The following is a 22,926-nucleotide window of genomic DNA, read 5'->3' as shown; positions in this document are numbered from 1 at the left end:
TGTGTCAAGAGCAGCCAGAGCCTACTCGCACAAGTCCAAACTTGACGGGCAGACACTTTCCTTGTGAAAGTGAAGATTATTTCTCTGATTGTGGGATTATGGTGTAGGTCGAGTGACAATAAAGACGGCGCCTGTGAACATTTGTCGATGTGTGACTGTGCTGTTTTGTATTTCACCTATTTCTCTCCCAAACACTGAATAAACCTTAAAGCTGCAAGGACACATTTCATCCTGATATGTTTCATCAGTACATTTGTATGCATAGTGACACCTGATTTGAAATGCTGTACCCTCAATATAGTTAGAATAATTGGTTATTGGGTAACATATTGGGTAAATTAGGCAGCTGATTGATGTGTTTTATGCGTTTCAGTATTTGTGCATACAACTAAAAGTGGAGGGTTGAAACTTTATCAACATTGGTTTTGTTTTTCAGTTGCCTATAGTCATTTTTATTTCTTCAAATATTTCAGTTTAATATTGCAAACAACTTCACAACATACAAAATGAATAATATTAACCCAGAAACATGTCTCAATATATATATATATATATATATATATATATATATATATATATATATATATATATATATATATATATATATATATATATATATATATACTTTTTTTTTCCTAATATATATCTTTCTCTGGTGGGAATAAAAAAATAAACAGCAAAGCTTTGACAACAGCACCTTGACATTGTAATCCCAACATTATACCTTGAGAAGTTTAGAACAGTAAACAGATAAATTACTTGAGAGGAAAGTTGTTTTCCGCTGAGTATGTAGACGGAACGTTTTTTTGGTCAGCCTCATCATTTTTTTTGTAAGTGGAGAATTTCTCAATTCACAATTGAAGCAGCATGCAAGCTTTTGAAGATGGAACTGTCCTCTCATTCCTTGCTTGTTTTTTTCCCACTTCATTTGGTCAATCTTGGCAACATAAACAAATCACAATGTCTTGAGGAATGTGATATAGTAATTTAAAGTGGGAGCAAATGACTGATCAGATTTTTTTTAATCGTTTACAAGGTCATGAATATGTTCAATAAATAGACTGTTATATCACTTTTACTGTATAAACTTCATCTTTTTTTTACATGCAGTCCATAAAATTTTCATTTGACGGAATAATTTACCCTGTTATGTATATATACAAATAGATATTTTCTCTGTATTCTCTCTTTTTTTAAACTCTTCAATAAAATCTATACATTTTATACACTATCTCCCTCTTTTAATGGTCAATGTGCATACACAGGAAGTGTCTATCCTTATAAACCGCCAGCCAATCTTCTTTTTGCTATCCATGGTGAGAGCTCGCACGTAGGACTGGGTTGTCCTGCATTGGGAATTATAATGCCGCTTGTCTATTCCTCTGCAGCCGTCCTTGGTGTACCCCATGGGGTTGCATTTGGTCTCGTAAAAGTATTGCTTCAGTTGGCCATTGGGGACGGGAACCTTTTCCATGACGGTCACCGTCTGCCCCGACATGTCTATCGCCGTCTTTTTATCCACCGCTGTCACCCACTGGCTAATACTGTCACAAACGCTGAGCTCTCCACGTCGCGACGGGTCGGAGTGTCGCCGCACCCTCATGGACATATTAGCAGCATCCAGATAGTTTTTGTATTCCTCCAGGAGAAAGAGCAACGGCGGCTCCAAAGGCACTTGGTTGCTGATCATCACCCGCGAGTCGTACATGTCGACATCCTTGCTTTCGGTGGCCGCGGCGGCTGCTGAAGCCACACCCCCACCGCCCTGGCTCCTATCTGCCCCCTGTCCCATCTGGGCCGCCTCTGCCTCCCCCTCCACCTCCAGCAGCTCCTCTATCACCTGCTCAAAGGTGTCTGTGAGCGAGGACATCCCACGCTGGCCTGGCCCGCCACCACTCTGTGGAGTCCCCCGGCCTCTTGCGACCGTCGCGGCGACGCCCAGGTAGCCTTCCGTCCGATGGCCCTGCATGCCCGGGGCGTCTCTCAGGGGCGCAGCTCTCATGCAACTGAAGTATGAAATAACCATAGTAAGGAACAGGATGCTCATCACTCTTCTAACCTGGTGGAACTGGAGGGACAAAGAAAGACAAAAGGGAAGAGGGGGACACCCGGACAGTTAGTGGAATGAAGTTGTGAGTCATAATGCACCACGTGATATTTGCAGCTTGATAAAATGTTTGGAATCATATCAGCAGTGTTCTGGCAGTGGTTTCCTCACATTTGTAAACTGGGATCCTTCCTTTCATGTGCGAGGCTCGGATTTGTTGGCATCAATTCACCAAAGCTGTACTCAACATCACAGAGTGCCGTTATACCAAAGACAGCGATGACCGCAGACAAGCTCTTTATGTGTTGTATTTGTACGCTACTATTTAGAATTCTCTGAGGCAATCACAGGCGTAAATGTAGCATTTCTAAAACCTGTTGCTTTCTTTGTAAGCGGCATTACCCAAAAACAACAACCTTATGGAGGCCCATGAGAGGGGAAGTCAACTCAAGTTTTTATTTATTATTTTATTTTTTTTACAATATGTTGTATGTGCGCCCACTAGTCTAAACACAGCATTATGATTAATATTGTATTTGTGGAATATGACTTAAGTAACAAAATCCATCTATTTTTATCCATCTCAGGGGGCGGCCATTTTGCCACTTGCTGTGGACTTAAAAGGGGAAGTCAACCCCAAAAATTTGTTTTGACAATAATATCTTCTATGCATCCCCACTAGTTTTAATATGGTATTCTGGTTAATATTGCGTTAGTGTAATATGTGTTACGCAGCAAAATCCAGCTGTTTTTATCCATCTCAGAGCGCAGTTTCAGAAAACAGGTGAGCTGTGATTAGTCGTTGCCTGAGCCCTGAGCAACATTGAAGTCATCTTCCGTCGACAGCAGGTGGCAAAATGGCCGCTACCTACGATGGATTAAAAATGGCTGGATTTTGCTACATAACTCATATTCCACAAATGGAATATTAATCAGAATGTCATGCTTAGACTAGTGAGGTCACATATAACATATTATTGTCAAGAAATGTGGTTGACTTCCACTTTAAAATGACATCACAGACGACCTAACCTTGCCAGCAAGATAAATTCTCCCTAAGACGAGACGGAAGATGAGATTTTCATCCGTTGCCTTAATTGGTCAAAACAAAATGTGCAAAGATGCCACATCGTCCAATTAGCTCGAAGTATTGTACAGCAAGCACCGCCTTTACCGAACGGGTCTTCTTAGTGAAGTACCAGATTGATAATGGGAAGAACTCCCTCGCTCGAATGAATCACAATTATCAATCTGACTGGCGAGGTTAGTGACAACCAATCATGGCTCGGCTTCAGAAAACAGGTGAGCTGTGATTGGTCATTACCTGAGCCCTGACCAACTCTGATGTCATTTAAGTAGATAGTAAGTTGACAAAATGGCCGTCCCTAAATTGGATAAAAATGGGTAGATTTTGCTGCTTAACTCATATTCCACAAATGCAATATTAATCAGAATACTGTGTTTAGACCAGTGGGGCTGCATAGAAAATATTATTCCCAAGATTTAACACATTTTTGGGGGAGGGGGTGGGGGGTGGGTTGGAGTTGACTTCCCCTTTAAATGTAGTTACAAATCCAGAAGCTGTCTTTTGTCTTGTTTCAGGGACCACAGAGTAGCCTACAAAATAACACAGGGCCTGACAAACAAAAATAAGCAGCTTTTGCTCGACTGACTTTTTATTCATTTTATTTTATTTTTTATAACAGTTTGATTAATGCTGGAAGTGTTCCCCCTACTTATTCGTGCTGCTGAGATATTGAAATCCACACACTGCGATGAGGACAAATAAAATACAGTACTTCACCCCCCACCTCCCATCCCCACACACACATGTTGTTTGTTAGCAGTTGAAGCTGTTTATGCTGAACTAACACACTTGTAGTGCGTGGTCTGTGTCTAAAACTACAAATTAATTCTGAATTTGAATCCTATAAAGCCAAACATGTCATATTAAATAAGACATTTTGAGCCCTCTAATTCATGAGTATAATGTCCCCCCCATTAAATCCCTGACGTATATGATCTGACACATGCATTGCACAGATAATCCATTAGAGGGCAGTATCACCCAGCTGATGGCTTTTAGTGACCGTGCATGCAAGAAAGGAGAGACACCTATACTTATTATTAATGGGGAAATGTTCTTTCAGATTTTTGGAAATACTAATATGTTTGATATGTCTGTTTATTATTATATTTTTGACAGTTACAAATGTACAAATTTAAAGCATTTTGACCCGATCAGAGGTGGCAAATCCAGGTCCAGAAAGTTAAAACCCTGCCACAGTTTGGCTTTAGCCCCAGGTGCTAGTTAGTGAGCTCCCTAGCTAGCTCCCCGGGTGCTCTGTTACTTTGCTAGGGAGCTAGCTAACTAGCACCTGGGGCTAAAGCCAAACTGTGGCAGGGTTTTAACTTTCTGGACCTGGATTTGCCACCTCTGGACCGGATGTATGACACAAATCAAAAGTCATGTTGATTTTCAATTTTTTGTTTGTTCAAAAAGTCAAAAAGTAAATACTCTATTTACAAAGAAACTGATATCTCATATATTTCATGGTTCAGGCCTCATAGGGATTAAGGATGAATTTGTTCTAGGTAATTATCATGTGTTGACCAAAAAGAAAATGGCTTTGTTTGTTTTGTGTGCTTGATGAAGGGCCTTCCAACGCGGAAACACAGAAAACTCGAGAGTGACGCATTTAGCCGGAAAGAAAATTCAGATCGTAAGTGAGGAGAACTTTGCTGAGAGCAGGTGGATGACTCCAGATCTCTCCAGGCTTGAACCCAGCAGGACACGAATGACTCAAAAATGTGTCATCTTCGCTACCCTGGAAGGTGCCAATCTTTACACTGACATGATGATTAAACCCTGCTAGGTGTCACTCCGACCGTCACTGTGCGCACTCCAATGATCTTAGCACAGAATTATCTTTTTATTAAGAAGATAGAATAAACTGCATTCCGAATGGCCTGGCTGTGTGAGTGCACTAAATGTCCCAAGCTTATACAGAAAAACATAGTGAACAAACATGCACACTCCAGCCTTCTCTCAAGAGTGGACATCAAGAACCTTTACCGTAAAGAAGGAGCAAGCCCCGCCTTAAACGCATTTGTTTCCTTCTTAATTGGTGTCTGGGGCTGCAATTAAACAACACCAATGACTGCCATAGAGATATCTGCACTATAAATAGATGTGCTGGGAGTCTCCCAGTCTATTCAGAATATCACATCCTTCTTCTTAATGAGCCACTCATTCCCCAAGCTCAGGGACGCGCTCCTCCACAATGTGTGTGTGCAGGAAGGAAGATGTATAGGGAGGGGCCGGCTCGTAAGGAGATTGGGGGGCGGGGGGGGATTTTTCCCTCTCGCCAATTAAAACAACAATAAGGACAACGAATTGCGTGAAGTGCAAATCCATACTCATGAAATGTAATTATATACTAAACCGCACAGATTAACCCCTTGTTGTTGTTGTTTGGATTCCAATCAGAAGATGTACGTGGGCCTTCCCAGCACAGAAAATCAAGCCGCTTTACGGGATGGATGCCAGTCACGAGCTTTTCGTGGAGGATGCATTTAGGCTGATATTATTATCAGCACTGCACACAAATGGTTCCACTTCCACATCAAGGAAATGAAGGGAGAGGGCTGATTACTGTTAGGCGTCAAACTTCATGCTGGAAATGGTGCAGACAAAGTGCTGCATCTTCCGTAAGCGACCACAGGGGTAATATTGCAGCAGCAGCAGGGGGTGGAGAGAGCGGCAGCGTCATTTCGCAGCATAACAACCACAGATGACGTCTCTTCCAGGTCTCCACAGGGGAGAGAATGGAGAGGAGGAGGTTGCTGGGGGTAATGCCACTCAACAGTGTGCAATTGCATGCAATTATTCCCCCAGGTATCCTCACACCGGGAACAACAAATGATTGTATTTATATCTCTGTGATTTCCTGTTTCCATCAGGACGATCAATATGGCTTATGTTCTCAATCAACATCCTGTTAAAATGCAATAAAGCCAATGAATCATTTAATTGCTGTGGGACTGGCTGAGAATTATACAAGGAAGATGTTACGTGCACTGCAGGATTTTCACAGTGCATAAAAATTAGGGGTGGGAATCTTTGACTGTCTCACGATTCGACTCGAACGATTTTTGATTCAAAATGATTTGATTGACAATTATTTCTGCTTCAATTTATAGAAAATCATCATGATCTGCACCAGTCTGGTTTGCAAGACAGAATGACAAATGGAGACATTAAAATATATTTTTATTTTATTTTTTAAAACACATTTATTAAGTTTTGAATTGTAAGGAAAGTGCTTTTTCCCCCCCACAAAAATAATTTATGGACCTCAACTGCTACTCTATGTAGTATATATCACAGTATATTCTGCCCTCCCTAAGCAGAATGACTACAGCGAACACTCCCTCAAAAAATAGTCCAATGCTGGTATGTTTCACCCTGTTCCGTTCTCACTGACCATATAGAGTGGACGATTAAGGCAGTGACTTGTTTAGCTTGTTTCCCGAACGTAGCTAGCTCAAGGCTAACGCACAATGGAAAGTGCCATTGACTCGCTAACGCTAATTAGCGCGCTACTCGCGGAACTATTATCACTCAAAAGAACGGCTATTCATACGAAATGCTTGAGGAAGGTATACAGAAAATCATCTTAATATTACTCACCAGCAATGCTCTTCCTACGCTGCAAAAACAAAACAACTTTTATTGGCATAACTTGATTGCGACTTCTTCCTTTTACTCTCTAATGTGGCTACAACTTAGCTTAACTTAACTTAGTGTATCATGACGCCACACTGCCCCTAAGTGGTCAAATCGTGTACAACATGAACAGCGCTCACAATAAAGGCACGCACAAACAGGGGCAAGACAGTACAAAATAATTTAAATAGAATCAATTTTGGGACATTTAAAATCGATTCTGAACCGTACTAAATAAGAACCGCGATTCTTATGAGAATCGATTTTTTGGCACACCACTAATAAAAACGTGCGTTTGTGTGTTCAACCAAATGAGCATTAAACAAAATCCATCAAGAAAGGATCCAAATGTTCTAGAGGAGTCATTGCTGTATGTCATGTTGAATCACAATTTTTTTAAATATTGATTTGTGTCCAATAATGAAGTCTTGGGCATCAATTGTTACCAGAGGCATCATCATTTCCTTCCTTCCATCCAGACCGATGACATGGAGCGGAGGGACACAAAGGTCTCAATAACCGCTGCTCAAACACGCTTTTATGCACACAGAACAATGCAAGCAGGTGAGCGTGTGGCCTCTCGGACGTCCACACGCACCAAATGACCACCTGCTCGTATATGCTTTTAAGGCACGCCCTGTAAGGCCTGTAAGGTTGCCGTATGCAACTTCTAGTCTAACATTTATTCTTTACGCCAGGTGGGGATTACAGCGCTAAATACCTCGTATGACAGATGATGAAAAGTTTCTAAAGCACATGAATGGATCAGCATTCCTTGTGATTATTAACCAGACGCTAATGTAGCTCCAGTATACTTTATGGCAACATCTACCACCCTAGGAAAACTTCAATATGAGAGATTAACATTGGATTGGACTGTATAGCAACATTTGTTATCTGTCATGCCTTGCTTGTGTTTTGCACACTTTGTTCAACTCCTCAACACCCTTGCCAAGTGGAAGTGTTTACCAAGCAGCATGTTTGGTCACGTCCAACGTGCACAGAACTCAATGCCAAATGTTCAGCTATAATAACAGTGGGAAAACAAACATGCGCACATGATATTAGATTCAGGACACCCCTTGTATTCCATATTATGGCGCAGTAAAAAGCAAATCAAACTGTCAATGGTAATGGCTGACACATGTAGAAAAGGTTTGCTGCCTGGAGATGTTATTTTTCATCTGACACAATTTCAGAGCATATTTAGCAATATACTGAGCACCAACCGGGGATTAGGCTACACCTAGCCTCAGAGCCAACCCCTTATCCACTTCCACATTGAAGCCAAGCATTCAAACAGCTGCTGTCCGAGCTGTGCTGGCCAAAGCAGTCACTTCCCTCCCACACAGCATACAACAATCAGTATTGATTTGGAGAATTATTCGCCATCTTCAACTAAAAAAAAACAGTCACATGCTAACCAATGTCAGGTCTGCTTCAAATTCGATCCAAAGTGTTCATTTGGATCCATAAATTACAAAATCACAGGGAGATTACTGCACAAATTTTGAAATTGGGCCACTGCAGTTTACAACTATTGACACTAGATGGCGCCCAAGACCGTTAAATATTGGCAAATGTTAGCTTTACCCTGCCAGATAGATAAGATAGATAGATAGATAGATAGATAGATAGATAGATAGATGGATAGATAGATAGATAGATGGATAGATAGGTCAGTAATTTGAAGACACCCAATGCAAACACAACACCAAGAAGTGGACCAAAGTGGCCGGTGTATCTTTGGTCTCGGGTTTCCCATAAAGTCTTAATGAGTGATGAGTCCCTCAAAGTATTTTTTTTTCGCGGAAGTTGTTTGTTTCGTCCGTTCTATTTTTTTCTTTTTACATTGGTTAATAAAAAGTAAAAGTTGTTGGGGGAAATAGTTGTGTTTCTGAAACTCCTAAAAACTAGTGTATAAGATGTTCAAATGCGATTGTTATTATACAGAAGCGCGCTGAATTGTCACCATTTAAGATGCAGAACTAACCCATTTAGTTATTACTGTTTAGTGTCGACACAAGTGTATTATATTTGTGTTAAATTACACCCAGCGAGCCCTTGCTCTCCTTTGGAAACCCAATCAACATAATAAATCCGTTTTTTATTAATGAACGGCAGGATAAGATTACACATATCCCCTATGGGGCCGCGACGCTGCCTGTCCACAGGATAGGGAGACTTGATGGGCCATTTTAGACCCACAAACAACCAACTTTTTCTTTTTCTTTTTTAAACATAGGCTATATAGGCTATATATAGCTATATACAAGCAGCATCCCAAAAAAAAGCTACGCAGAAGTTGCGAAAGAAACATACCTTGTGCTGCCCAGTCGTAAAACAGACCATTCAACAGGACAGAGTCATCTGGGCTGTCCTGGCCAACTCCCTGAGTAATTTAGACTTTAGTGATACTTTTCCTCTCCGTGCCCTCCTGACAAGCTTCAGGATATCTCTTCAGGTTTGGAGCAAATACATTAAATTATTGATGGTGGAAATTGCATGGATGAGGTCATGCACTCCCATGGCTGGACGGCTCCGGTGGAGATGTGTGAAAGCCGAGTTGTCGCCTGCATGCCGCCGCAGCAGCAGCAGCAGCAGCTGAGGAAGAGGAGGAGGAGGAGGAGGAGGAGGAGGAGCAAACCAGTGGCGGGATGAAGACAAGACAAGAGAGCTGTGCAGCTTGGAATGGGGAGCCCGTGTGGAAGTCGACCAACTTTACTACACGATGACGCTGCAACATGTGACCAGCGGCTGGCTGGCTCACTTGTTCGCCTCCGACTCGTGTTTAAACAGCCCCGAGGCGGAACTATTAGTGCGCCCTCACTGCGCATCGTCTTTTTTTGTTCTCGCGCATTCCGTACACATCACACCCACACCACCATGTCTGACTATATATATTTTCTATAGTATATATAGAGCACGCGCACGCGCGAAGCCTCCGTGCTTCCGTGTTTTGCCCACCAAACATGGTGGCATATTTCTTGAGGGCTGTGCGTCAGCGTGCAAGTCGTGACCCAACGCGGAGACGTGCGAAAATCGACGTTATATTTATTCATGAGCAATATTATTCTTAGTCATATTTGCGTGGACATTCCATTTTTTAAAAGTATTTTCCCCACTGTATCTCCAGTTGGAATCGAAAACAAAGATAAGAGCCTTTTTTTTTTTTAAGTCACCTCAACAAACGGACTACAGTATAGCCTAACGCTAGCTGACATATGTTAACAATGTTGGCTCTTTGAGTCGATGTTGAATATTTTCAAACTGATGGATAGCTGTAATGAGGAAACAGCATCTCATTATCCTGTGTGACTGGTCCAATGCAAGAATGATAGGGATTTGTTTGCTCCATGACCAGCATAATTCTGCCAGCATTGGCTTACAATGTGTGCTGGGGAGCTCCTGTTTGGCATGCAGCAACATAGGAGTGGATGCTCACACCTGCCTAATGAGTCAGCCCCACCTCCAACACACCCGGGGACGTGCCAAGATAGATATAGCCCTCCCCAAGGCCCAAAGATGAGGGCGAACTCTGGATGACAAAGACTTGCACCATGAGCAATCACTGAGGGACTTGACTCCAGCGAGTATATAAAAAAAATATGCACAATGTTCTACACAAGTAATTCATAAATAAATCACTTGCCATCTCATTAGTAGCAAAAACAACAACACAGTCTTTCTCTCATTTGTGCAAATGCAGCAAAACTGAAGCCGGTGTAGCAAGTGGAGTCTTGGCTTGCAAGCGGCGTCAGAGGCTTTGGGGACTAGTTTTCTGAATGAATTCAAAATAATAAGTGATAAATGGAGGCAACAAAGAGCTCCAAGCTCAGTGGGATGTTTGAGGCCTGTGTTAAAGCAACCCGGAGTCCTTCTGAAAACTAAGCCACTATTTCATCTGCACCGTGGTGTTCGATTTCTGCAGGTTTAAGATTTCTCAGGAACAATGACTTCAAACTGTCTGAGGCGTATGGATGAACATCTTTTGTCTTTTGGGGAGGGGGTGCGGGTGTGTGTGCGTGTCTCAGGTTTTAATCCAGCCATGTTACAAACATGTGATTTGCATTTACACTTCTCTCTTGCTTAACGTCTTTTCTTTTACAGTTGATGCTGCTAAATGCAGAGAGAGACATGACAGTCTGCACTGCTGATGGCTTCATTCGCTCAGAGCCTGCCTCCTTGTGCAAGACAGGAACTGCGTAACATGCTGGGCAAGGGGGAAATTACATTTGAGAAATTGTCATTTTCACTGGGGATAAAGAAAGGAGTTGAGGGCACTTGGATCAATGTAGGAGTATACAGAACTGAGAAAACACTTTGTAGAAGGTTAGATGACGTCAAACAGCGAGGGTGGGCTGCAAACCACTTGGGACGCCTTTTAAACAGGTAAATTCGGGTTCTTTCATGGAATGAGACACTTGGATGAGGAGGTAATGCATTTCATCTCGCCTGTGATGAAAAACCTTTATTATAATAATGAGCAAGAGGCAACAGTCATTTATACTACTTCCTTGTGCCTTTGATGACACTGACTGCAATTCACACTGAAACCTATTAAGGCTCTCTGTCCCCCCCACCCCCACCCCCCACAAAAGCTCAGCACCAATAGGCTAACCTTTGCGTTCCCTGCTAAAGGAACGTGCAGACAATGCCATGAAATTCACTATACAAAACATTCAAAGCGACACATTATTACAATCATGGAATTGCAACTCTAGAAACCGCTTACAAGTTGCCTGTCTGTCTCCTCAGTGATTTAAAAATATCGAAGTAGAGAGAAATCGGTGCTGTCCGACACGTATAGAACGACTGAACCCCCCACCCCCCCAACGCGATTTTTAAATATTAATAAATTAATTAAAACTTGTACCCGTGCCATGTACAGAGCCTCATCCAAAGCATCTCCTCTGAACGGAACTTGTTTAAACAAGCCTGTTAATTGGATGAAGGTGATGGTGATGAAGGTGATGACGGTGGTGACTAAGCGGCAGCGGTGGCGGGGCGATGGAGCCTTCATTGCCATCATGATTAAGATGATAGCTTGCTCTAAATATATCGTGACGTCCGCCTGCTGCTGTGGATATTTCCGCCATCTATAGCCCAAAATAATCGATAGCCCATTTCTTATTTATATCATGTGCACGAGTGAGCCGACAGTTTTTTATAATTAATAAATGAGAAACGGACCGGAAAGGACGCAATGTGGGGTGGAAAAAAGGAGGGGTAGGGGGGTAGGGGGCTTTTGTCATTATAAATATTGCAAAATAAAAAATAATTGATTCAAAACGCACGAATTAATCAAAATAAGACAAAGGCCGACACAAACACGCACAAGCCAGCTATAGAAAAACGAAAACATTAATGTTTGCCTTTTTTTTTTCGTTAAATGATAAAACCAAGCGAAACAATTTGATGTGAATTTTGACGCCCACCACAACTCTGCAGCGAGAGAGAGAGAAAGAGAGAGAGAGAGAGAGAGAGAGAGAGAGAGAGAGGAGATTCTCAGTAAAGATAACGCGTGCGTCCGCGTGCGCAAGTAGACGCACGCCCGCACACACACGCGCGCAGCCCCATTTATGGACTGATCCGCTGACGTACATTGCAGAAAAGTGCTATAAAAAAACCTTCATACATACAAAGTGTGTCGTGCCACCCCACAGACCCCTCCTAACCCGCCTCCGCTCATCCCTCCTCCTCCACCCAACACGCCCACACCCACACATAATCCCACATCTCAGTCGGAAAAAAATATATATATTTATGTATATTGCAACATGTCTAGAAAGGCACGCATTTTGCTTAAAATTTGTCCTAATGCAATTAAAACATAGAAATGCACAAAACATGCAAAAAATACGAGTCAAATGATGGCAAAAATGAGATTGAAATCTTCATAATTTGTTACTCTAAATAACAGTTAAATCATCTCACAGCTTCGTGTACTAGCCTACTAATTTTTTTCAAGCAACGTTTGCTCATTAATGAACCCGAAACGTGACTGCCGTGACGTGACATTTATTTGCGACGTATTTCGAACGTCATAAATAATGCACGCTTTTCTGCTCATGCAAAAATGAGGATTAATAAACAGAATATGTTGGGCGCACGTTGCACCGGTGAATAAAACGAGCGAGGACGTCTGCGGACAAGTTCCGCCATTCAAACACAATCATGAGGACAAATTCGTTTTCGGACTATTTATTGGAAGACGTGCCACGTGAAAGATGAGCGTTGATTAAAACAGAACTGACTGTGGGCGTTGGGGCTTTTCTCTCCTCGCCTCGTCTTGGATCAGAACATCTTAAATCTTTGACTGGAGGAGGAGGAGGGAAAAAAAGACGAGATGGAGAGAGGGAGTGAGATGAAGATGGGGAGTGGAAATAGACAATATCCAGTGCTTTTTGAGCGATTTTCGCGAGAGATTGAAGCACTTGAAAGTGGCGATCGTATAAATCTGTCAGCCTCAAGTGTCCGGTTATACGAATTTCCTATTTTTGAAGCAAGAAAAAAATTCGTGCTATCAAGTCCGCGCAAGTGCATAGGAGACATGTTATCTCTCCATCATTTGTCAGTGACGTGGACGAGCCACGCCCATACGTATTATAAATTCACACGAAAGAAATTATTTTCCCAAAAAATTGAAAGAAGTTCTACGAGAAGGTGTGATCACGTTGATATATTTTTAGAGTGTTATTCCTTGTACAGCCTGTGGTTGTGGCATGCACGGGCCAAAAAAAAAAACACACACAAAAAACGAGGGGGATAGTAGAGGGAGCAGGTGAAGCGAAAAGCACCTTATGAATGAAACCGTGGAGCGGTCGTAGTAAAAACACAAGTGATTTGATGGCGATGACGGGAGGGGTGGGGGCCGGGGGGGAGAAGGAGGGGGTAAAGCGTAGGGCTATATTTGGACCGATAACAGAATCCACAGACATCAAGACAAAACATGAATGTAGCAGCGCAAGCATGGATAAATAAAAAGGAAGATGGCAGCTTTTGTGTCCCGCACATGTGTTATCACGACTACTGCATTATTGTTGTACACACACCCAGGATCAGTCCTCCGGTTATGGAGCAGGATGACGGGATCACTGCAGCGTCTTAGTTCCCATATTGGGAGCATGATTAGGCATAACGCAACCATTACGCACATTGTGTTGCAGAAAGGCAGCTTCGGAGACTCCAAAGCTTCAAAAAGAAAAAGCCTGTTTGAAATAAATTATAACGGAGAAGTCTCAAAAGAGACATTTCCCAAGACTTAACGCTTACATGCGAGCCTTTGTTATTGCCCGATAAATTCCGTGTCGTTACTAAAGAGCAGACATTTGATCCGATGGAGTTATTTCGGTGACTAATGCCGACAGGCGAGGATGCGGGCTGCATGCTGTGTTTAAAAAAAGCTCAAGTTTGTGGGACAAAAGCCCGCAAAGACGACAGGAACAAAAGAGTGATATGAAAATAATGGATTGGGCTCTTACCTTTACAAGGGCTGACAACCACTATGTGAGTGGTTAGATCTCAGCGACCAACGCTTGCATGTCCCAAAGTTTAAACGCAGTGTGTGGGGGCTTAAAGGTACTGACAATGTGCCGTGCAAAAAAAAAAAGAAGAAAAAAAAAACACCAGACAGCCTAACGTTTCAACTTTGACAAAGCTCTACAAAAGCACATGCGCTTTTCTTTTCTCCTCACTCCTAGCTCTCCAGTTTGCATTCTCCCCACTCTTAATCTTGTTTAAAAGACAACAGGCTCCCTGAGAATAAGCTTACCAAAAGTTGGAAAAACAATCCCAGGTTTGGCAAAGGGGGGGAAAGAGAGTTGGCGTCCACCGTGTTGTGCGAGTTTAGTCCATGCACGGCTCCTGTGCCTCTGTCCAATGTGCTGAAAGCATCACACAGCCGGGGGAACTACAGTATGAGGGGCCACTGAATTATCTGGATACTTTTGTTGAGTCCCCACTTAAGGGAGGAAAAAAAACATCTGCTGCTGATGCTCGTCACGTGTATTTTCCTTCTCTTGCAAAACCGACCGTGTTAATATTTGATCACATCTCGGGTGGACATTTCCTTCCAGATAGCGGTTCTTATTAATGAAAAAAAACCAAACAAACCCAAAATAAAAAGCCGGTCCGATCGCCCTGTTTCAATCCGCCTAAAACGATAGCCTACTGAGCCGAGCTCCAAGTGTCTCACTTAAGTGGCACGTGTTGCTGTAAAAGAACATACATGCATGTATAATAAAGCCACTCACTGGCAGCATGCACGACCCTCCTGGAAGTCTCAGTATACGCGCGCGCACACAGCCGTTGCCATGTATTCCATGGTTGCCTTACCTGCCTCGGCGTAGCCCCAAAACGCCACACAATCTTTTTTTTCCCCCACACAAGCTTTGTCAACATGAGTCTTCAGCACACAACCGAGTCTCGCTGTACTGTAGCGACTTTGTCAAGTACAAGTCATCCAAGCCCTGGCGGCAATGCAGCGTGAAACACCAAACGCGACTATTTACCCTTCGAATGCTGTGTTTCCAAACGCTTACTTACCATTTTCCCCCCTACGCTGTCCTGGAGATAGAAGTGTCTTAATATCCACTCACTCCAACAGATGCTGGTAGGTAATGTGTCTTGTTTGAAGTCATCATATGAGAAGTTCTGCTGTGCTCAGTAGATCGCCCACCACTTCGCTGACTTATGAATCTAATAACCCTTCGCAATATCGCCGTGCTTAAACTCTCATAGGCAAAAACACACACAAAAAAAACCAACAACCTTGGTGGCTCTACGGGAAAAGACAAATAATCAACAAGAGCGACTTGTCAGAGAGAAGCTTGCACACACAGACGTAACACACTCGCCCGGACAACGCCATTATAGGGGCTCTTACGTGATTGAAATAAGCCCCAGCAAGCAGGCAACTTTATGACGGGGACTAGTTCTTGACTGGGGGGGCTCCTTGGCTGGCTCGCAGCTGTCAAACGCAATCGAGCAGTGAGCTCGACTTGTCGGACAAATGCCCCTATAGGCCTATTGCGCTTTCACAATTAACGTCAACATTCCCGCAAATAACTTGTTGCTTGCTCACAGTCAAATCATACTTACGTTGCCTCTCACACAGATATGATCGAATTTCCCCCAATTCCCCTGCAGAAGAGTTTCACTCTGAGAGTTTGAAACCCCGGAACGATACTTTTGGATGAGGATTATGGGTAAGTTCAAAGGCGAAATCTGTTTTGAGTAAAATTCCATCAGTTGCGGTGCCAACACCGAGCCATCTGATTGTTATGCAGTGACGAGGCGATGTGCTTGCAAGCCATGCCCCAAATGTACTAAGCAACATGAGTAATAGGTGAGATTCGCCTGAGTCGACGCCAGCATGCAAAACTTTCTTAAAGTGTCTGTGTCATTTGTGTGGTTTAAATGACTTTTCTTTTCGGGGAAGGGGGGGGGGGGGGGGCAACCGTAGTCGGAGGAAATCACACTGCATGGGTGGTGTACGGCTGTATACTGGAATCTGTAGGCGTCTGGAAGAGACAATAGCGGCAATGTGACAACTCATTGGACACTTGTGTCACAAACAAGAAAGCTGTGAATCAAAGCAGGATGTCATTACCGAGCATAGCTGCTTTGACGAGGACCACACGCATCTTCAAATCATCATGTGATGAAGATGATGCTCAGGATATGATAAGAAACTCGTTTTTCTGTACATCATTTTTGGGCAACCAATTAAGGAACATAAGCACAAATGTATCATTAAATAAAAAGAAAGAAAAGTCAATTATATTGATGTGGCGTTATTTAAAAGATGATGATTCAAAATTAACAAGGGATTCAAGTAAAACTAAATGGTTGTCTTATTCATTTTTATACATGTTCGATACCACTTTTTTTCCACACTGATACTCAATTATTGAGTACTCACCAATACCGATACCAAGTACTAGGCTTTAAACAATCAGGATTTTCAGTTTTATCATCGATCACAGACTTAAAAAAAACAAAGAAAAAAAAACGGTCACCGATTATATCAGAACATGGAGCAATATTTTAAATTCTATTTCAATTATATTTTAAAATCTTTTTATACTTTTACTTTGACTCCACTGTTGCCATTTGCGGGGGTAGGGACTTGCCCGGACCACGAATAGCAAAAAACAACGTACAATTGACGGCAATTGAAATGCATGGAAAAAAACCATACAAATTCTTCATTAAACACTGATAAACATTAAATATTAGATTTAATGCCTTATTTTGCAGAGTTGATCAATGACAGAATTGACCGATCGGACAAATGAAGTATTACAGCCGATTATGCATAAAATGCAAAACATCGTCCGATCCTGATCGAGAGGCTGGTTGTCACATTGCAATTATTATCTTCCCCACAAGAGGGTGCAACTAAAACGTTTTCTATTTCTAGTTTTCTTCCTATATATGGTCAGGGATTGTGTCCTGTCTGAGAAGAGAATAACACATTGTGAGTTGAAATGAGCGCCTGTTAACTATTTTGCACAACCCAAAGTCAAGTACTTTAACTATATATATTTTGAAACAAGCATTGTCCATAAACAAATTCTAGCAGCAATTCATGTGTACTCGTTAGAGGAAAGATTCAGGCATCAACTAGAGCTAGTATTAGCTAACATGGTAGTTTAGGGCAACATGTCTCAGACATTTTGGGGTTTGTTGTCACATATGCAAAGAATGGGCCAATGAAAAATGCATTTCTGGCAACTTGGTTTATGTATGCTAGAATTTCCCTTTGTATGACGAGTATGACTAGTGAGGAAATCTGATTTTTTTTGATACCAGTACCCATACGATGAAATAAGGCAAGCTAGAGGGCTGGACTGGCCATCTGGCAATACGGGCACATGCCCAGTGGGCCGAACCAGTGCTTTTAAATTGATAATTTTCCTACTTTGTACCTCAAGAGCCTGGCCCAAAATTTAGAGGGAGCAGTTCGTTAGCTCTGAAACATCATCAGTGGCAGAACTACATGTTAGGCAGGAATCGGGCTGGTGGGCCTAAGTCAAAATGCCAGGGCCGATTTTTTTGTATTAGTCCAATCCTGGCCAGCTATCACAACAGTCACATAATCATCATTTAACAACCTTTATGCTCAAAATCGACCCATGTACCTTTTTGCCACTAAGTAGGGAAAGGTTTGCACATTTGAATAAAGTTTGAGTTGAGACGAGCAACAAGTCTCCTCTGGTCGATTAAGCGCATTGCTCATTTAAAGCTTATTCTTTACCACAGTGCGCTAAATGTAGATGCTGGACACACGGCGGGCAACAGGTTATTAAAATAAGGAAGTGACGTAAAGAGGGGGAGAGGTAACACATCAAGTCGCTGGAGACTGCATGCTGAGGATGAACAATTCACCTTGTTGGCCGCACATGATTTAATGATAAGGATGTATGTGTCCCATCACCTCCGAGCGCTCCCACCACCATCACCCTCCTCCTCTTCCCCCTCCTCCTCCTCTCAGTCCTCTCTGCTTCCTGACGTGGTAACTTGAATGGCTCCTACTTGTGATGTTGTTAACACTTCCTCTGCTCCCACAGCTCCTCGCAGACTCGCCGCCTGACTCATGCTCGTCCGTTTTCCCACTAGCCGAGCCTTCGCCGCCGCTCTTCACCACCATATATCTTATGGCTTGGCCTGAGGTCACGGATTAAACACTCGCACGCCCTGCCTAGTGTTCCGTTGCTCTGTGGCCAGCCGAGATGCTCGCTCTTTCAACTTTGAAGTGTTGATGTGAAATAGAATTTGCTGCTTATATACTTGAAGACAACAATCAGCGCACTTGGATAGATATGGAGATTAATGTGTGTAACTACATATTTTTGTACTCTCTAAAGAAAGGTACTGTGTTTCAGATCTTCAAGTATTAAACTTCACACTTGAGAAGCAATCCCAGCTCCGCCTCCCATGAATGTTATGGAATTTATCGGCAGAAAGGTATTGTTGAAGCACCACATTAACACGGCAAGTCATCAAACTTACTTGTTTTCATCTGCTAATTGCTTTTGGACCTCGTCTGGTCTCCAGAATCATTACGAAAATGTCGAGTGCAAGCCTAAAATTTTGTGTCAATCAGCACTTTCTTATCCTTCGCCACAGTGACAACATTTACGTTTCGGCTGCACGTGTAACGACTGCTATAATGTTTTGAGTATTGAGAACAAGTGCATCTTATGTGCTCTTATTTTAGGGCATTCTGTTATAAATGGTAGCGATTTATGTATGTGTGTGTGTTTATCGCATTCCCTCACTTTTCGTGTGCGATACGTTCCACGCCCTACCCGCAAATTTTTGTGAAGTAGAGGTCGTTTAAAAAACAAAACAAAAAACATTTGCAACATTTTGCGTAATTAATTGTGATGAATGACATTTGTCTACTTTTGCTTCTACTTTCTTCATCAAAGCTTGTAACATATATTTAGCTAATTTAATAGCTTTATTTTTTCCTTGAATAGAAAACTTCTGCCAGGGCCGCCTTTACCTACTGCCCCGGGGCAAACCAAATATAGCCCCCAAGCCCCAAAAAACAAAACAACACAGACTAATAGATGAATGCATTAGTGGTGCAACGGATCACAAAAGTCACGGTTCGGATCAGATCACGGATTTGAGTCATGGATGGGATCATTTTTCGGATCATCCAAAAAGAAAAGAAGAAGAAGATAAATAGTACTTTGTCTTCATTAAACTTGTAAAACGCTTTCCCCCATTAAATTACAAAACAACAACAAAATCAACTCACAATGGCTAATATGGCTGTTTAGGATTTAGGAACATAACTTTAAATACAATATGAGGCAGATACACTCTTATTGCGTAAAATAACAAGGTATTAATGGCTTAAAGTTGTGTTCCTAAAATCAAAACAGCTATATTTGACATTTTGAGTTTATTTATTTAATGGACAAAAGTGTTTAATAAGATAAATGAAGAAAAAGTTATATTTATTTATTTTTAATAACAACCATCATCCAACATCTCCAACATCCATCCATTATCTGAACCACTTATCCAAAATGATCAACATGGACTCAGCTTTTTTCTCAAAGAAACAATTCTCAGGTCTTCTCGCTTCCAGGTTTAGTTCATTTTAGAGGGGTTGATTTGCAAGGCCCCGTGGAGGGAACTTGAGTGCCAAAGACATACAACTAATATAAAAGTAAAATGACCTATAGACACACTTCAGTTGCTTTAAAATTGATGTGGTGGACCGGATTAGGCCCCCGGGCCTTTAGTTGGACGCCTGCGCTCTAGGAGTTTGAAGTCTGGGACCCACAGAGAGGAAGAAGAAAACACCAAACGCTCTGATTAACAAACTACCCAAGCCTCTAATAGAAAACAAATACGAGGTCTTAATTGCTTTCAAAGTCGTTGGGCCCAAATCACAGTGAAAGCCTGTTGCTAATGTGCTTCACATTGCTGTAAAGTATCTCTGAAAAGGGTGGAAATTAATTACCAGGCTCGGCCAGTGACTCAGAGCTCAGGTCGTGTGGAAGTAATGCAGCCTGTAAATGATCGCCCTGCTGCCACCATACTTCAAGCTGGTGCCAAGTGCTGCATTTGTGCTAATTTGGCGCTTCTATGTACAGTGTGACGGACGGTGTCAGGATAGATGCTTGTTTGGCTTGCCCCGGTGTCTCCGCAGGCTGAAATAGAACCAAAGAGACCGGTTTCCACATGGATTTGCCGCGTTATCATCTATCTTTTGGCTGCCAGCGGAACACCAGGAGAGTATGTAAACTGTATTTACCACCTTCAGAGGGAAATCTGGAGCTTTGGGTGTGCCATATTAGTGCACTGAGCTCTTAAATCGGAATGAATGAAAATGACTTTTGCTGTGTAAGCGAAGTGGAATAGAACCTGAAGCAGATTCTGTGGCATTTATGCAGATTTGGGAGGGTTTTCATTTTGAAATTCCAGGGTAACGTTGTGTGTTGATTATATGTGGTAGTGGAATGTTAGGCATCATTTCAAAATGTTTGAAATCAGAGGCCACTAAGAGACATTAGGAAAGACAAAAAACACAACCTCTCCGGGGTTTTACGTCATGTTAATTATAAAGAGGCCCCCGGAATGAAAATGGGCTTGCTTGGGTTTGTTTTTTTCAAGTGGAGGCTGCTTTGACCTCAGTCTAACCCGCCGCATCTGCTGAAGTGGAAGATGCTGCTTGTCTGCCAGTTGCTTTATGGCTGCCCTGCTCACATAAGTAATCTCAGCCTGTCACCAAACTGAAGGGCTGCCAAACACGACGAGATCCCAAGATTGTCTTTGCTCGGACTGATTTTGCAGGTGACGACAGACTCAGAAAGACCGATCCGATTCCACCTTAAACCGTAACTCAGCTCAGGATGGTGACACTTTAATGGCGCATGTGAATGGATGTATTCATCGTGTAGCATGGTGCTCCTGGACTAGCTTTTTCTTTTTTTCTTGAACGCATATTGACATGGAAATTTGAATACGGGTATTTGCATGTTGCATGGTCAAAGCCACTGCTGGGTGCCAGTGGAGGAGACTTGAAATTTTGCATACACGGCATCCTCTTTATAAAGTGCAAAATATTACATGTTGCAAGTGTGATTCACTGACCTTTAATGCAGCACATACGTGGAACATCTGTTGACGAAGATGTCCACATTTCATGATTCGGCCCTTCCTGGTTTCATTACTATCATGTTAGTATGTTAAATTGCATACAAACATGCAAATAGTCAGATACAATTGAATGTAACTGATAATACAGGTATGGAAGCAATTGAATGATATCTTCATGTGATTGGAGAAATATGATGAGACTAAAATATAAAATAGTAGGTATAATGTTAAATTTTTACACATACTGTCACATAGGTATTAATTCAATGTGTTTATTTGTTTATTTATGTGTAATTTGCAGTAGCATATCTATCTATCTATCTATCTATCTATCTATCTATCTATCTATCTATCTATCTATCTATCTATCTATCACAGGCAGAACAGTTAAATGCTCTTCCATGTGATGGCTGAAGGCACAAGGAATCCACCTTTTGCCTTTCGTACAACAAATTCATGACTTCCTGCAAGCACTCGAGTTACGGACAAGCTCCGTTCCTACGCTAACTCTGTAACCCGAATTTCAACTTAAGTCGTATTTCACCGTTAGAGACGATATTTACATCAAAATACTTTGCACAGTAATTTCCCAAAACATATTAGCGCGATCCAGAAGATGCCGGAACCAATATTTCGTGTTTCCGCCTGGACGTTCATTGCTGACGGCTGGCAAAGCGGAGCTAATGGAAACTTAAACACGGAAATGTGACGCGCCTGATGGCGAGCTGACCTGCTAGATGGACACCCGTTGCTGGAGGTAACAACAACACAATTTAAATTAACTTGAAAATGACGTGATTACTGTGAAAATTAATGAAAAAGGTGCTACGGATGAGGCACGGGCGCCGTTAAGTTGAAACGACGTCGGTCGTGTACAACGTAACTCCCTGTATCAGCTTTGAGTTCAGCTAAACAGGCCCAAAAAGTCAATTTGTGAGGAAATTCAATCAAACCATGGATCAATCCAAGAAGAAGATGAATAAGAAAAAGAAGAATCAGAAGAAATAATGTTTAAAGCTACTGTACGTGCTACATGAACTACAATAAAAACAAACATCGCTAACACCTTCCGGATGACCGCTTACAGTCGTGTGTGAAAGTGATGTCTACGCATGTCTACGCACATTTGATAAAATTATGGCGGAAAACAGAATGAAATAACATTTTTAGTGGAGGTGGATAATTTAAGTTTGTCTTTAATGTCATGTCATTTGAAAGTAAGATGTTCAACATGCTTTTGTTACATGCACAAATAGTGTTCATTGATTTTATAAATGTAACACACTAGATTTTTTTTAAATATACATACAGGTGAAATAACAAAACAATATATGCAGTGCTATCATGTCAAAAGCATTATCGTTCTAGCTCCCTTTGTTATTTTTTTTGGGTTTGTTTCTGTAGACAGCTGACATGGCTCTTTGAATGTTTAAACAGGAAGTCAACTCAAGAGTTTTCAAAAATATGTTGTATGTTCCGCCACAAGTCTAAACACGGACTTCTAATTAATATTGTGTTT

General features: G+C 42.0%; 1 protein-coding gene across 7 annotated transcripts; it reads right to left on the bottom strand.

Moving 5' to 3' along the window:
• Nucleotides 1-641: 641 nt before the first annotated feature.
• Nucleotides 642-16,064, bottom strand: bdnf (brain-derived neurotrophic factor). Of its 7 annotated transcripts, none has more exons than XM_086071438.1 (2): nucleotides 15,879-16,064; nucleotides 642-2,068 (listed from the first exon to the last, which is right to left on the bottom strand). In XM_086071438.1, exons 1-2 carry the CDS (start codon nucleotides 16,023-16,025, stop codon nucleotides 1,229-1,231), a joined length of 987 nt encoding a protein of 328 aa, XP_085927564.1. In that variant the 5' UTR covers nucleotides 16,026-16,064; the 3' UTR covers nucleotides 642-1,228. The 7 variants fall into 7 exon arrangements, with proteins under 7 accessions (XP_085927564.1, XP_085927567.1, XP_085927565.1 ...); XM_086071441.1 differs by lacking the exon at nucleotides 15,879-16,064 and adding an exon at nucleotides 15,324-15,675; XM_086071439.1 differs by lacking the exon at nucleotides 15,879-16,064 and adding an exon at nucleotides 15,114-15,266.
• Between the last annotated feature and the right edge of the window lie 6,862 nt (nucleotides 16,065-22,926).

The sequence above is a fragment of the Leptonotus elevatus genome, chromosome 3 (assembly GCF_054856555.1).
Source record: "Leptonotus elevatus isolate MCC_2025b chromosome 3, RoL_Lele_1.0, whole genome shotgun sequence".
NCBI lineage: Eukaryota > Metazoa > Chordata > Actinopteri > Syngnathiformes > Syngnathidae > Leptonotus > Leptonotus elevatus.
Note: the sequence above shows the minus strand (reverse complement) of the source record. Positions and strands in the feature narration are given on the sequence as shown.